This window comes from Centruroides vittatus, unplaced genomic scaffold (assembly GCF_030686945.1).
Source record: "Centruroides vittatus isolate TY-2023 unplaced genomic scaffold, ASM3068694v2 contig_3283, whole genome shotgun sequence".
In the NCBI taxonomy this organism is placed as follows: Eukaryota; Metazoa; Arthropoda; class Arachnida; order Scorpiones; family Buthidae; genus Centruroides; species Centruroides vittatus.
Window position 1 is genome coordinate 126,105 of NW_027122110.1, and position 14,341 is coordinate 140,445.

Here is a 14,341-nt window from a genome sequence, read left to right on the forward strand (position 1 = left end):
CATTGACAATTATCTTATAACAAATATTGCAATTAGTCATAAAAGAATTGAATTAATATAAATAGCGTACAGCTAATATATATCAAGATTCCTCAGTTAAAAAGTAACTAACTGGGTGATTATCATAAACAGATTGATTACACTATGAATTTAGCCCCAAAATAGGTGGTTAGTCTGCCATCTTATAGCCACAATAATTACAATTCAATTAAATTATTTAGAAGATTAGAAGAAAAGATTGATCCAGAGCAAAGCAAGACTCAATTTTCATGATATGTGGAAGATGCAGATGCGTTATGTGAACCTCTGTTCTCTTCTGAACATACTGTAGACAAACTTATCACTACATAATCATACAGGTTAAATATCACTATGCTGTCTGTGACAGTCGTGGAACAAGCATAATTAGAAAGCGCGACCAACCTTACTTATTTCAAGAATATTTTATTTATTAAAATTTTATATAAAATAAAAGACAAAATCTTAATTTATAATTTCAATCATTATAATTGATAAATTTACTATTACCTTAAAATATATATCAATCTGATCCTTGATATTCTCAGACCGTTGAATGCCACAAATAACATTGTTGTCGGAACACAGAATATTTATTTGAGAAAAATGTTTTCTGTTAATTAAGGTTATAACTCCTGTAAAAATGAAAATTTAGAAAAAAATGTTTATCAAACCGTAAATTAAAAGATTTTCTAATAAAAAAATACGCATGTAAAAAATTACTCTTTGATATTCTTATTCGTCGATTTAAAAATGCATTTTCGGAAACTAGAAAATAAAAGCTTTGTTGTATGTTTGGCGGTACTGGCTGAATATTTATGTTTAAAATATAAATAAGTTTAGCATCTTCGGTTTTGAAGTTAACCTATGATCATAAAGAAAAGTTGATTTTAAAATCAAGTTTAATATTCTTTATATTTTACTACTTTTCTCGTTAATAATGGATAGATATATATTTAATTTTATACTATTAAGAAATTAAACAATCGACTATAATATTCCTTCATTTTCTCTCACATGCTATATTTATACAGAGTAATTGGAATAATTGAATATAGATATCTAACTGATGGTTAATGGAGTGAAGAAGTACCGTACGACGGAAATGATGCAAAATAATTTTGAATATGAATTATTTTAGTCCGTCACAATAAAAATCAGGCCAAAACTGCTTAATACAGTTCCGCCTGTTGCATTTTTTTCTTTTCAAACTGCGGTAGAGCATCAACTATCCGACTCAATTGGTGACTGGGGTTGGTCGGATAACTGAAAAGTATGAAAAAATACATTATTAGTATAGTATATTAGTATATCCCCTGTAATTTGTATATCACTATTAACCTACTTTGCGTTGAATTTTCATCGATGTTGAGCCTAACAAAATTTTTTTTTAAAATAATAATCATCGCTATTGTATCGTTAAAAATTATTTCTTTATTTTGCACGAAATAAATACAAAAATAAAGAAAAAAATAGAAAATTAAGCCTGGTTTAAATACTGGCCTCCCTTTTGTGGCGAGTCAGTGTTGCCAGCTAAAACACGCAAAAATTTAACAAAGGTAATATTAAAGCAGCCCAGATATAGCCAAATATTGTAGCGCCACATCACTAGCGGACATTTGAATTTTCCGACTAGAACGCGGTCGGTTAACCGACGCAACGGTCGATCGGGGGTCGATTAATCGATGCTCTACTGTAAATACTTTTGGAATTTGTCATCTTCAGAGTTGATTTCCAGTTTGGATGTTTTGAATCTTTCATGGACATTTTACATTTTTAAAATTTTTTCACAAGAAAGTCTGGAATAATTTTAAAAATGTTCATTAAAAAATTACATACCAGTTTTGATGTGTAATTTTAAAATAATTTGAATTTTATAACTTATATATCTATATTATCTATAAACTATTTTTACTGATATACAGTAGATTGTTGATTTAACAGACCATAATTTTGGACTATTTTTTTTCGTTACATGAAAAATTTAGAATCTTTTGTTTTGATTGACTCATCTTTTAGCATACTCTACTTGCCAATGTACAGTACATAATAGCATTTTAATAAATATTGTTCATTGTATGTTCATTATTAATATATTTTTTAAAAACACATTAATTTAAATGAATTTTTGGCAATAATGGACATACCTTCCACCAATCAGTCCATCAAATTAAGAGCCTACTGTATTTCTTGTGCAGTAAGACAGAATCATCAGTAATTTTTATAAATTAAACTCAAAGTTAATAGCTAAAATATATATGTGTACGTGCTTTATGGTGCATTTATACTATTCTTTAAAAATTTAATAAAGGTAAATTTTAACAAAGGAAATGGAAATATATAAAGAAGAATCATTATATAATTTTTACATAAATATTACCTGTCTCTTTCGTCGGACAGCTAAATTATTTTTTGTTAATTAAAGACACAGTCGATTCAAAAGGCCATCATTTATTACGTGCTTTTAGATTAAAACATTTGGACGACCTGACCTGACCTGACCTGACCTTTTTGAATCGACTGTGTCTTTAATTTACAAAAAATAAATATTACCTATTATCTCATATTCCTAGAGTGGTAATTTACTAGGAAAGGATTTTAGTCAACAGCAGCACTTTTCATTCTTAGAATTAATTCTTAAAATATCATAAATAACTCAAATATATTTAAATTTAAAAATATACAAAGTGCTATTCATAGATAAATAATAAAAGAATAATTCATAACATACAAAATAATAGTTATAATGACAGAAGTTGGATATGAGTATAAATAATTTATAAACTGAGCAAATTTTGGCAAGCTGTATGCACCTTCATTTCCCACATTGTTTTTTTTAAATAAAAAAATTCTTACATTGCATTTAGGGATTGCAATCCAGCAGTGTTTTCAATCCAGCTGGATTTTTGCTGGACCAAAATCATTCCAGCTGGATCCAGCGCGGATGTATTTTTGGTGCAATAAAGTGTTATCTGTCTATCTATCTATCCAGCAATTTATGGTTTTTTTTTAAAGAAATAAAACATTTATTTTAAAATACTTAAGAAGCTTTTATTATTTAAACTGGTCACTATAAATCTTAAACATTTAGGTAGTAAACTTAACTTTGGTTCCATTTAACACTTGAGATAGAGATAATTAACTTTAAATGTGTAGTTAGATTATAATTATAATGTAATTTTTAAGTTAAATAATAGCAAAGGTAATTCTACTAATTAATTTATATTAATATATTATATTATAATAATGTAAGGACGGATAATCAGTGGCTAAGTGGCTATCAGTCTTACCAGTTTTCTTATATAGGCTCTACACATTAGTCTGTAGTTATTTATAAGTATATAAAAACTATGTACTGGAAGTAGAATAAGTTAAATAAACTACACCTTTATCAATCCAGCAAAATTTAATAAAATAATAACATTTTCAATCGTTTTTAATGATCTTCCTCAGTTACAAAAAAAATAGAACATAAAATGTATTTGGAATAAATATAAAAATTAACGGAAAAGGCCCAAGCGGACAAAATATAGATAAATAAACAAAATAAATAGCGAAAAGGAAAAAAAAATATAAGATATAACAACGAAACCAGCATTATTCGTTAAGAACATTAATTAATGTAAAAGGATCTCCACGCGGTAGACAATAAGTCCACATCTCTATGGTTTATACAACCAGTTGCCATCTGCGCCTTGCAGATTTCCAATCTCTCAAGATGTTTGACCGTTTGCTTATTTGTCGTCGTTTTTATAATTGCCGCTTGATCCTACTGGACGTTAACATCCTTCTGTCTTGCGTATGATGCCAGTGCAGTGTTGTCAAGGTTCTTACTGATTGTATATTTGTGCTCTTGAGCCTTTGTTTTAAACTGCGCATCGTTGCACCCACATAAACAAGCTTGGAATTGAAACGTTGGTTGTGTAAAGACACCGAATACATACCCGTTGTTGAATTCCGATCCTCTTTCTTTTTATCGTTTCTTAAAAGTTTGAAAACAGTGGGATTACGTCAGTATACAATGCAAAAATTATTAGACCTGGCAGTACATCTATGTATTTTGTTTAAAAATGGGATGTAATTAAGTACTATTCTTTTTATATTTATTCTGAACACATTGTATGTTCTATAGTTAATGTTGTAATTTTTGTAACCAAAGATCTTAAATGCGATTGAATACGCTATTATTTTATTAAATTTTGCTGGATTGATAAAGGTATAGTTTATTTATAAGTAATTTAATTATTAGTGTTGGTAAAGTAGCGAGTAAGTAATTAGTAGCAGTGTAGTAGTTAGCAAAGCGGTAACACCGAAAACATAGACTTTTGCACCATTATTTAGAAAGTTAATTATTTGCAGTTCTGCAGCGCTGGATCCAGAGGCCAAAGAATGCGCTGGATCCAGCAATTGCAATCCCTAATTGCATTACACTTTTCCTAAAATCATATTGACTTATATAATTCTTAGGATGTGTTTTATTATAATAAAACTACCATATTCTTACAAGTTTTTGATATTTATCACTAAATAAAATCAAATTTTGATGATGAAATAGCTATGATATTAAGAAAACTTGTCATTCCACTTAAGCCACCCTGAAAAGTCTCTCACATCTCACTAAGGAGATGCACTCTACAGTTGAGAACAAATTGATATAAACTAAACTAATGTAAAATAAGATATTTTTTATATAAATAAATTTAATTAAATTTATATATACAATGTTCAATATCTGTGGTCATGTTTTAATGTGGGAAGAAATAAGTCCAATGCTACGAAAAAATTTATAACAGTGCTTCAAAAGAATTTTAAAACATGCGAAATCATTTTTAATGGAAACAATGATTGAAATTGTTAAGAAACATTTGTTAACAGTCAAAGAATTTCCATTTGTTAGCCATTATTGTTAATATATATTGATTTCTCCAGACAGTTTTCAGGATCCATAGACTCATTTTTTTTTGTATGAACATTTTTTCAAGCAAACTGTATTATTGAAATTTAATCAAACTTAATTTAGTTATTAATAAATTTATTAGATGAAAAACCTTTATTGTGAAAGGCTTGAAATAATCAGACAATGGATACTTTGTCAACATTTCTGCTGTGAAGATATGACCAGATGTAGCCTAAAAAATTTGTTTAAACAAATTAATTATTAAAAATTTAATAATTATAATTAATATTTAAATAATAAGTAGTTATTTACCTTCCAACTCTCACATTTAGCAATGTTATTTAATGAAAGATACTTAAAGGGAATTCTAACTTTTTCGTAAGGACGTACAAATAATTGAGGCATGGTTCCCTTTTGAAAATTTGACTGACTAAAGAAATGCTCTTCAACAAATTCCTCGATTTTCCATAACTGTCGAAAATGTTTCCATTCATCTGTACAGAAAACAACACTAGATGGATGAAATAATTGATGTATGTAGTCAACGTTTATATTACAGTATTTAGAATTACTACTACTTAATCAAATATTTCAAATTACTTCAGACTGGGATGCTGGCATTCAATGAATATCCTGTGTTCTCGAGGATAAGGATTAGTTAGTTCAAATTCAAAAAAGTAAGTTGAACCAAGCATTGGATGTATGGTTGTTTCAACAGTAATTGATTTCTGTAATATTGACAATATATTTTCATGTTTCTGATTTTCTCTATATGCATCTATTGTATGAAAATCCTTGACTCTATCTGTAAATATCTTTTGTTTATTCTGCAAGAAAATGATAATTAAAATAAAGATTAAAGTTTATTAAATTTAGTTAGCTGAAAAAGTTTGAAAAATTTTTAATAGTCTGTTTATCCAATTTAATTTAAGACATATAAAGCTATCACCAACCAAAGCCAAAATTATTGGGCTGGAAACGGCTATATTAATTATAAATTACAAGATAATTTGCTATTAGAGTGTGGTGTTAGGCACCATCTCTTGCTAAATTTAATAATTATAATTTAATTAAATTATTTAAATAATTTAGACCAAACTGGAAGAAAAGAATCAGTCCGAAGTGGGACTCGAACCCGCAACTCATGCTTACCGTGCAGACACGTTACCAGTTACGCTACCCGGACCTTCGGTCCGATCTCCCCTTCCAGTAAATTATTTAATTAAATTATAATTATTAAATTTAGCAAGAGATGGTGCCTAACGCCACACTCTAATAGCAAATTATCTTGTAATTTATAATTAATATAGCCGTTTCCAGCCCGATAATTTCAGCTTTGGTTGGTAGTAGCTTTATAAACAACAACAGCCAATCTGTAACAGGTTGGCTGTTGTTGTTTATTTGTATTTAAGACATAACTGTTTGATCCTTACTATGATATATTCTTTTGTTTTAAAACATTATTTAACAACTATGATTCATTTAAATGTAACAACAACTTTAAATATTTGAAAATTTTACTTTTATTTATTTTATTACCTATTTTGTTTTAATACTAAGCTTGAAACTTGGCAATAAGTATTGTAAGGAACTGAGTCCGAGCGTTATTTTTATTTTATTATTATTTTTCGTTTTATTATATTTTGTTTAGGGCTTATGTTTATTTAGGACGAAGGTTCCCCACCACTCTCTTATTAGTAACGAAAAAAGAAGATAAAACAACTCATGAAAGAACGAAGATAAAAACAACTCACGAAAAAAAAAAAAATAAGCGCCATAGGAAAAATCTTGCGCACTTGCACTGCCCGGCGGAAGTAACGATCCGCAGAAAAAAAATGGAGGGGTAGTCCCCACACTCACTAGTAAGGAAATACTTACTAAACCGTCTTAACATCCCAGAAAATTATGATAAATACTTTGTAAATGGTTTATAAGCTTTGTCGGAAACTTAAAGCTGCCAGAAAAGAAAATTAAGGTTAGCAACTAAGTATGTAAATAAGGGGAGTAACCCAGCTGTAGTGTGACATCACCTCACAGTATAAAACCCGTACGTTAACCGAAGAAGAAGGAGGTGAATTTCAAATCGAGGCGACTTTGAGAGCAAGATGAATTCGAAAGCGAAGTGTTTTCTGATAGAAGTCCAGATTGATACTTGGACGATCCAAGGTGTTAAAGAGGAGTATGATTTGACGATATCGAAAGGATTGAGGAAATAGGTTCTTCGTATAGTGAGGTGACGGATAGACGTTTAATTAGTAAGAGATTTTGTTCATAGTTTCTAAGTATTTGAATTGTCGAATTTTCAAAGGGAAATTAATATTAAGTTAAGCTAAGTAGCTGAGTTTATTGTCGGGTTGACTTGTTGAATTTCGTTAATAAATTTTGTTTGGATTATTGACATTTGTACGTAGTAAATTCTAGTTACTAATTAAATATATTTGAACTTTTGATTTGACTTGATATTTATCGTTATTACTTACTAATTTTTCGGTGCACGCTTAAAAGCCCAGGCCTGGCAAACTAATCTCGAATCCGCGTAAAGTACCCGTTAGGTTAACGGAAGTTTTACTGACCGCAGTTAGTGTCGAATTCCTAAGATACTAAAAATAGTGCTTTACAGTATTAATATTCTTTTATTAAAGTAATTCTATTATTGCTGAGTAAGCACATTATATTTCATTACATGAGTGATCATATGGATTATAGTTATGATTTGCTACAATTTTTTTCTGGATTTTGACTCTTGAAACTGTATTTAACCAAAGAAATAAAAAATTACATGGATAGCAAAAGCATTGTAATATAAGCAGCTAATAATATAGATATTTTGTTATAAAACGTATAGATTCTTTCAATTCTTAATACTTGTAAGATATTAAAATGTAATAAATTCAATTGTATCAATTCTCTAAGTATTGGTTTAATTGGTTGGTCACATTTTATCTAATAGTTTTCAGTAGTTTATGAAACTTATTTTCTATTTGAAATGATCTCTTTGAATTCTTTGCAAGCTTTCAGAAAGTAATATAACATATTCCTGAAAAATATGAACAAGATCAATTTCAGCATAGGCAAATTCTGAATATTGAATGAAAAATCCATTCTCCATAAAATGTCCTGACAACACAAATTCTCAAATCGAAGACGACGTAATATGTGCTAATATGCTCATTATTGTATGGTATATGTTTGATTTCTTAAACAGTAGTTATTCTTGATTTTATAAATAAAAATATATATTTTTTATGTTATAATTAAGATAATATCTTTCAATATCTGTGTGAAATTTAATTGTTTCATTGGTCACTCAAACTTCTGTACTCCATTTCATAAGCAAATGATGGATATGTGAGACTGCAGTGAGATACGCAGTATGTGATACGACATGCAGGAGAATAATCCACAATTATCTCAATATAAAACTGCAACACAGTTTAATAAAAAATGCATATTGTTTATATATAATATTTTCCATTTAAAATGATGCTAATTTTTTTCTAGTTCTTAATTAAAAATAAACAGTTTATTTGTAAGTTTTAAAGATGGGTCTTTAACCAAAACTACTTAAATTTTTTGTAAATTTAACTTTAACCAACTTCAAAAACAATATGAAAATTAAACAACAAAAACTTTTTTACCATTTTACAAACATTTCCGTTTTCTTCTATAGCTTTTCTGACTGCTTCCATTCTTGCTAATTTTCTTCTTTTTTCTTCAGATAACCCAATAACATTTTCTAAATACAAGTCATCAAAATGTGAAACGAGAAAGGAACTGATTTCCTGATTTAATTCTACAACTGGACGTGCTTTAGTCACTAAACAAGCTAAAAATGAATTTACAGTTATGATACTATATATATATAACATAATATATAATAAATTAATTTTGTGAAAATTTTTAACCTTTATATTCATGTTTATTTACAGGTTGTGGTATGACAATAGGTGGTAAATTCGTAGAAGATAAATCTACAGAACAAAAATTTTAAAATTTATTTAACATTAAAAAATAAAATTCTAATTACACGTCAAAGAACTTTTTAAATTTACCATGAATTTTTTTCAAAGATGTTATAGATGAAGGTGAACCTATATTAGCAATTCTTAAATATAAATTTCCTTGTAATTTTTTTTCATTATTTACTCTATTTGCGCATTCATCAACATAATTTTCTTGCCAAATATCCAATTCTAGCATACTCTGAACTGCTTCTTTTCCTTGTCTACATAAACACTGAAAACAAACATTAACAATTATTTAACACGTTGACTGCCACGTGACTTTTTAGGATTCTGTTGTAAAACGCCAACTTAATTTAATTATATTATATTATTAAAAACTCTAATCAGAGTATATAGTAATAATCAAATAGCATATAGAATGTGTTTTTCTTAAAATAAAGGTATTACGAATTATCTCGTAGTTGGCTTATGTAACAGAAAGCTCTTCGCTAAAGCCAAACTACGAGTTAATTCGTGCACAGACACGATTCGTCCTGTCACTTCGCTACAGCCAATCGGAGATGTGCGTCTAAATTCATTAGTAATAAATCGGATATAGAGGCGAGCACATCACATTTACGTCTTTTTTGAGAGTGTTATTTTTTATTTATTTTTATAATCAAATTATAAATATCCCAAAATGGATAAAAAAAGACCACTGACTAAAAAACAACTTGATTACTACACTAATCTAAGTGATTCAGAATCTGACAAAATTTTTGGTGAGGATGGGGGAGTTTATTTGGCAGCGAAATGGTCCTGTTACTGTATGTAAATGGAAAGACAAACGAGAAGTTTTTACCATTTCAAACATGCACGTTGTTGAAATGGTAGAGGTGTTCAATCGCAATGGAAAATGTTCGATGAAACCGAATATAATTCGAGATTATAATCATGGAATGTCTGGCATTGACGATCAGATCAAATGCTATCGTACTACACAGCTCTAAGAAAGACTATTAGATGGCCCAAAAAGGTTGCATTACATATTATAGAAATATATATACATAATGCGCACAAACTCTTTCAAAAAGCAACTTCTTCTAAAATAAAACTTATAAAGTTTAGAGAAGCATTCGTCAAAGCGTTGATTGGAGAAGAGATTCAACCAGTTTCAAAAAAAATTAAATTGCAGAAGCTCCACTATTTACAGAGTATCCCATCTACTCAGAAAAAACAACATCTGACAAAGCCATGTCGAATTTGTACCAAAGCTAAAAAACGCCGAGAAACGCGTTATTTCTGTCCAATCTGTCTTGAAAAGCCAGCCCTTTGCGTAGAAGATTGTTTTAAAAATTATCACAAACAATAAAAATATCGTTTTGCTTTTGATTTTGAAAAAACATTTTATAATATTTTCTGTTCGTTTAAATTTATATTTCTGTTTTATAAATTATCACAAACAATAAAAATATTGTTTTGCTTTCGATTTTGAATAAACTTTTTATGATTATATTTTCTGTTCATTTATTAATAAATGTTCTGTTCATGTAAGCCAAACTTGATTTTTTGTTCTTGCCCCTGAAGCTATCTATTCATATTTACACTGATATACTACGAATTACATCGTAGCTGCACAAATATAGCAAGGAAACAAACTACGATATAACTCGTAGGTGGCGTCCTAGGCAGAAACGGTAACTACGAGTCATCTCGTAGATGGCAGTCAACGTGTTAATAATGAAAATTAATTTTAACATTTAAATAAAAAATACAAATTCTCTTTAGCAAAATGTTTACCACTAAAGGATTATATACAGTCGAGTCCGCATAAGTCGACACCCCAAGGGGAAGTGGAAATGTGTCGAGTTATCCGACGTGACGACTAAAGCAAAGTTGGAAAAAAACCCACAAAACTACAATTAGGAAAATACAGTAGTGTGTTATACAGTAGTATAGGCTTACAATACATTGTGTCCTCCATTTACAATTACTCTGTAAATGAAAAACTGAAAAATTCGTTTAGTGTTGTTTGTTTTCAGCACTTAACTGTCTCGACTTTCTTTTTCAACGATCACGAACGCCTCGAAAACGTCATCTTCGCAATTGTCAATTGTTGGCAAGTGACATCTAAGAATTCTTAATGCCTCTGGCATGAGAAAATGCAAAATTGGATTCTGGCGTGACATTGATGTAGATTGTATATTTTCTTTTTGTTTATCTGTTATTATTTTATACATAAAATGTTAAGGCATTTTTATTAATATGTATATATATATTAATAATAATAATATATTATTATATTATTAAATCTATTAATTATATATTAATAAATAAATCGACTCCCTCTCTTGAAGAAAAAAAAAAAAGAGTTCGCACCACACGTGCGGAGTGAATTCATTTTTTCAGGAGGGGTGACGACTTATCAGTGTGTGGGACAGCAAAAGTATGTCGACTTATCCAGTAGTGACAAGTTAAACGGTGTCGAGTAAACCGGAGTTTTTTAACATTAATGCCTATGTAAGTCGGCCGGGACCACAGAAAACTGACTACTTAACTGATGGTGTCGAGTTATCCGGGTGATGACTTATGCAGAGTCGACCGTAATAATGTTGAAAATACTCTTGATTTAAATATGATTTACATTAAAAACATGAACAGACTATCCAAACAGCATCTTCATTTGTCCTTTTTCACATTGAGAACTAATCTAAAACACACTGAGGTTTGATCTTATACTCAAATAAAATAAAAAGTTGAACTTTAAATGTGTTTTATTGAATCTTAACAACTTCCCAAATGATTTTTCAGATTATTTTTCTTTTAAAGAACCTGTTGTTATGGTTTTAAGATGTACAAGATTACAGATACACGATTCTTTTAAAAGCAAAATCTGAAATTATCTAAGTATAGAAGTTAAATGCATAGTCATAAATAACTTCATAAACTATTGATACATACCCTCAGTTGCAAAGATGCAGTACCAACATAGAGTAATGAATTACCATCCCAAACATCAATATGTAACCAGTGAGAATAAATATAATTTAAAAATTCTTTTCTTTCACCAGGAGTCAAATAAGCTGGATCTATATGATATCTCACCTAAAATAAAATTTTTTAGTAGAAATTTAACTTTTTTTACATTATAGTTAAAAACTTATTCTGAAATATTTACATGATATCCTGGTATGGGTGCTTTTTTATTACCACCACTTTTAAAACAGTACAATATGTACGGTTTATTGTAATTAATATTGTCTTGATTTTCTAACAGCAATCTGAATTAGATAAAGTTCTTTAAAATTTCTAATTAATTTTTTAATAATAAAATATAAAAACTTTACCTCTCAGTTTGTACTGGCGGAAATCGGTAAAACTGAAAAGTGAAGAACAAAACATGAGGGAAAAACCTTTTACTGTCTAAATGGCTGAAAAATAAAAAAAATAAACTAATAATTATGCTTTTAACATTTAAAAATGTTTAATAAATTGTATTTTTTAATAAAGTTTCTTTCTTATTTATAAGATATTTAACAAAATTATTTATAAAATTTTAAACCATACAAATTTGAAAAACTATTGAATATGTGTAAGAAACTGTTTTACTCAGAATAATTTCAATGTGTTGTGATAGTAGAATTTCTTTCATTCCATTGTTCTCACATGTTCCACTTTCAGAGAATATTTCTTAGGTTAATGTAATTGCTTTCCTGAAAAATATTTGAACTTTCCACCTCTGGAAGGTTTTTGCCTTATTCGGGTTCCAGCTTTCACAGGTTTTACTGTATTACAGAATATTTACATATAAATTCATTAACACTTATATGAGGTCTGACCAAAAAGTATCTGAACCTTATTTTTTTCTTTGCAAATACCCTACTTCAGGTGTGTAAATTTTGGCAAGACTGTCCTACCCTACAGTTGCTGTCAGGCAGCCATAATAGTTGCATGTTTAAACTGTTATTGTTGCATTAGTAATTAAGTAATAATAAAATGTTTTGAACAAAGAATTTGCATTAAATTTTGTCAGAAACTTGGTGACATGCAATCTAAGATAAATGAGAAAATAAAAAGAGGTTTTGGTAAGGAAGCTATGGGTGATAAGCAGATTAAACAGTGATATTGTCATTTCAAAGAAGGCTGAACATTAGTTCAAACTAACAAAATTCTTGTAGACCAACCAGCAAAAATCCAAAAACAATTGAGAAAGTGCAGTGATTGGCAATGGAAGATCATAGAATAACATTCAGAAAGATTGTTAATGAAGTAGACATTTTGTATAGTTCAGTGCAAGCAATTGTGACTGATGATCTTGGCATGTGTTGAGTTGTGTCAAAATACATTCCAAAGCTTTTCAATCATGACCAAAAGGAAAACTATCTGCATGTTGCTCATGACATGCTAGAATGTACCAATGCTGATCCTTATTTCATGACGAACATCATATCCAGAAATGAGATCTGATACAAAGATACAAAGATAAAGACTGAAGAATGCTTCCACAGTGGAAGCATTACTGGGAGAAGTGTATGAACTCAGAAGGGGAATTAGTGTTTGAACTTAATAAATACATAGTTTTTTTTATTTTTTTATTTTTATAAGTTTATGGTCCCTAAAATTAATTCATTAATGGAAGGATGTCACAGTTCTTTTCCACACTAGATTAAGCTATTTCAGAATATTCTATTAGTATAAAGGAGCATGATGGTTTAAACCAGTGATGAGCAACCTTTTCTAAATATGGGCCACAAGGGAGCTTTGTAGGTTCCAGCAGGCTGCATACATTTTTTTCTTATGGAGCTATAGGCTTTAAGCTTGCCGAGTATCAACATATTCTATAACCTCTGGTACACTAATTACTGAAATTATACATGTTAATGATATGTAAACTCTTGTTTATTCTCATCTTTTTCACTAGTCGTGTTTAATTTGAATGTTCTTCATCACAAATATCAGCTTAATTAGAGTTCCATTATGACACGAGACAGATGACCATTTTCATTGGAAATAAAAAAGGTGTCACTTTAAATGGAATAATATGAATACTGATAAAAAAAATATAAAATCAGACTGATAACTATAGTAAGAATTTCACAAATTCAGAAGAAACACTACAAAAATATAAGTATATTCATATTCATAATCCAATTTTGAAATATGTTTTTCATACCTCAAGACTGTATAGTCTGAAGAGTGCTACAAAAAAGTTGGCCTTTATTTTATTAATACTGTTTTGTATATTGATGTGGATGAGAGCCTCAAAATAAAAGTAGACTCCACTGTACTCTCTTCAGACTATTTTATCTGACCACAAGGCATAAAAAAGGGCAAATTATGACACTCATAGTCCTTGTGTTTCTTCTAAATTTGTGAAATTTTCATTATAGAAAATGATATAAGGACTTTTAAAATTAAAGATGATAATAAAATAGTAATTTTTAGAAAAATCGAGAAAATCACAAAACTTGTATATAGAATA

General features: G+C 29.0%; 1 protein-coding gene across 3 annotated transcripts in view; it reads right to left on the reverse strand.

The window, feature by feature from the left end:
* The window catches only part of LOC136973709 (nephrocystin-4-like), a 46,576-nt gene that overhangs the window by 5,021 nt on the left and 27,214 nt on the right, over positions 1-14,341 (reverse strand). For 2 of the 3 annotated variants that reach the window (XM_067268453.1, XM_067268452.1), the window contains 11 exons: positions 12,207-12,290; positions 12,038-12,140; positions 11,821-11,964; positions 8,968-9,151; positions 8,821-8,886; positions 8,554-8,741; positions 5,516-5,742; positions 5,228-5,426; positions 5,067-5,147; positions 742-883; positions 529-653 (listed from right to left, as the gene is read on the reverse strand). In XM_067268453.1, coding sequence (XP_067124554.1) covers positions 529-653; positions 742-883; positions 5,067-5,147; positions 5,228-5,426; positions 5,516-5,742; positions 8,554-8,741; positions 8,821-8,886; positions 8,968-9,151; positions 11,821-11,964; positions 12,038-12,140; positions 12,207-12,290 — 1,543 coding nt within the window. The remainder of the gene's footprint in view (positions 1-528; positions 654-741; positions 884-5,066; positions 5,148-5,227; positions 5,427-5,515; positions 5,743-8,553; positions 8,742-8,820; positions 8,887-8,967; positions 9,152-11,820; positions 11,965-12,037; positions 12,141-12,206; positions 12,291-14,341) is intronic. The other variant, XM_067268454.1, reaches the window with a different exon arrangement.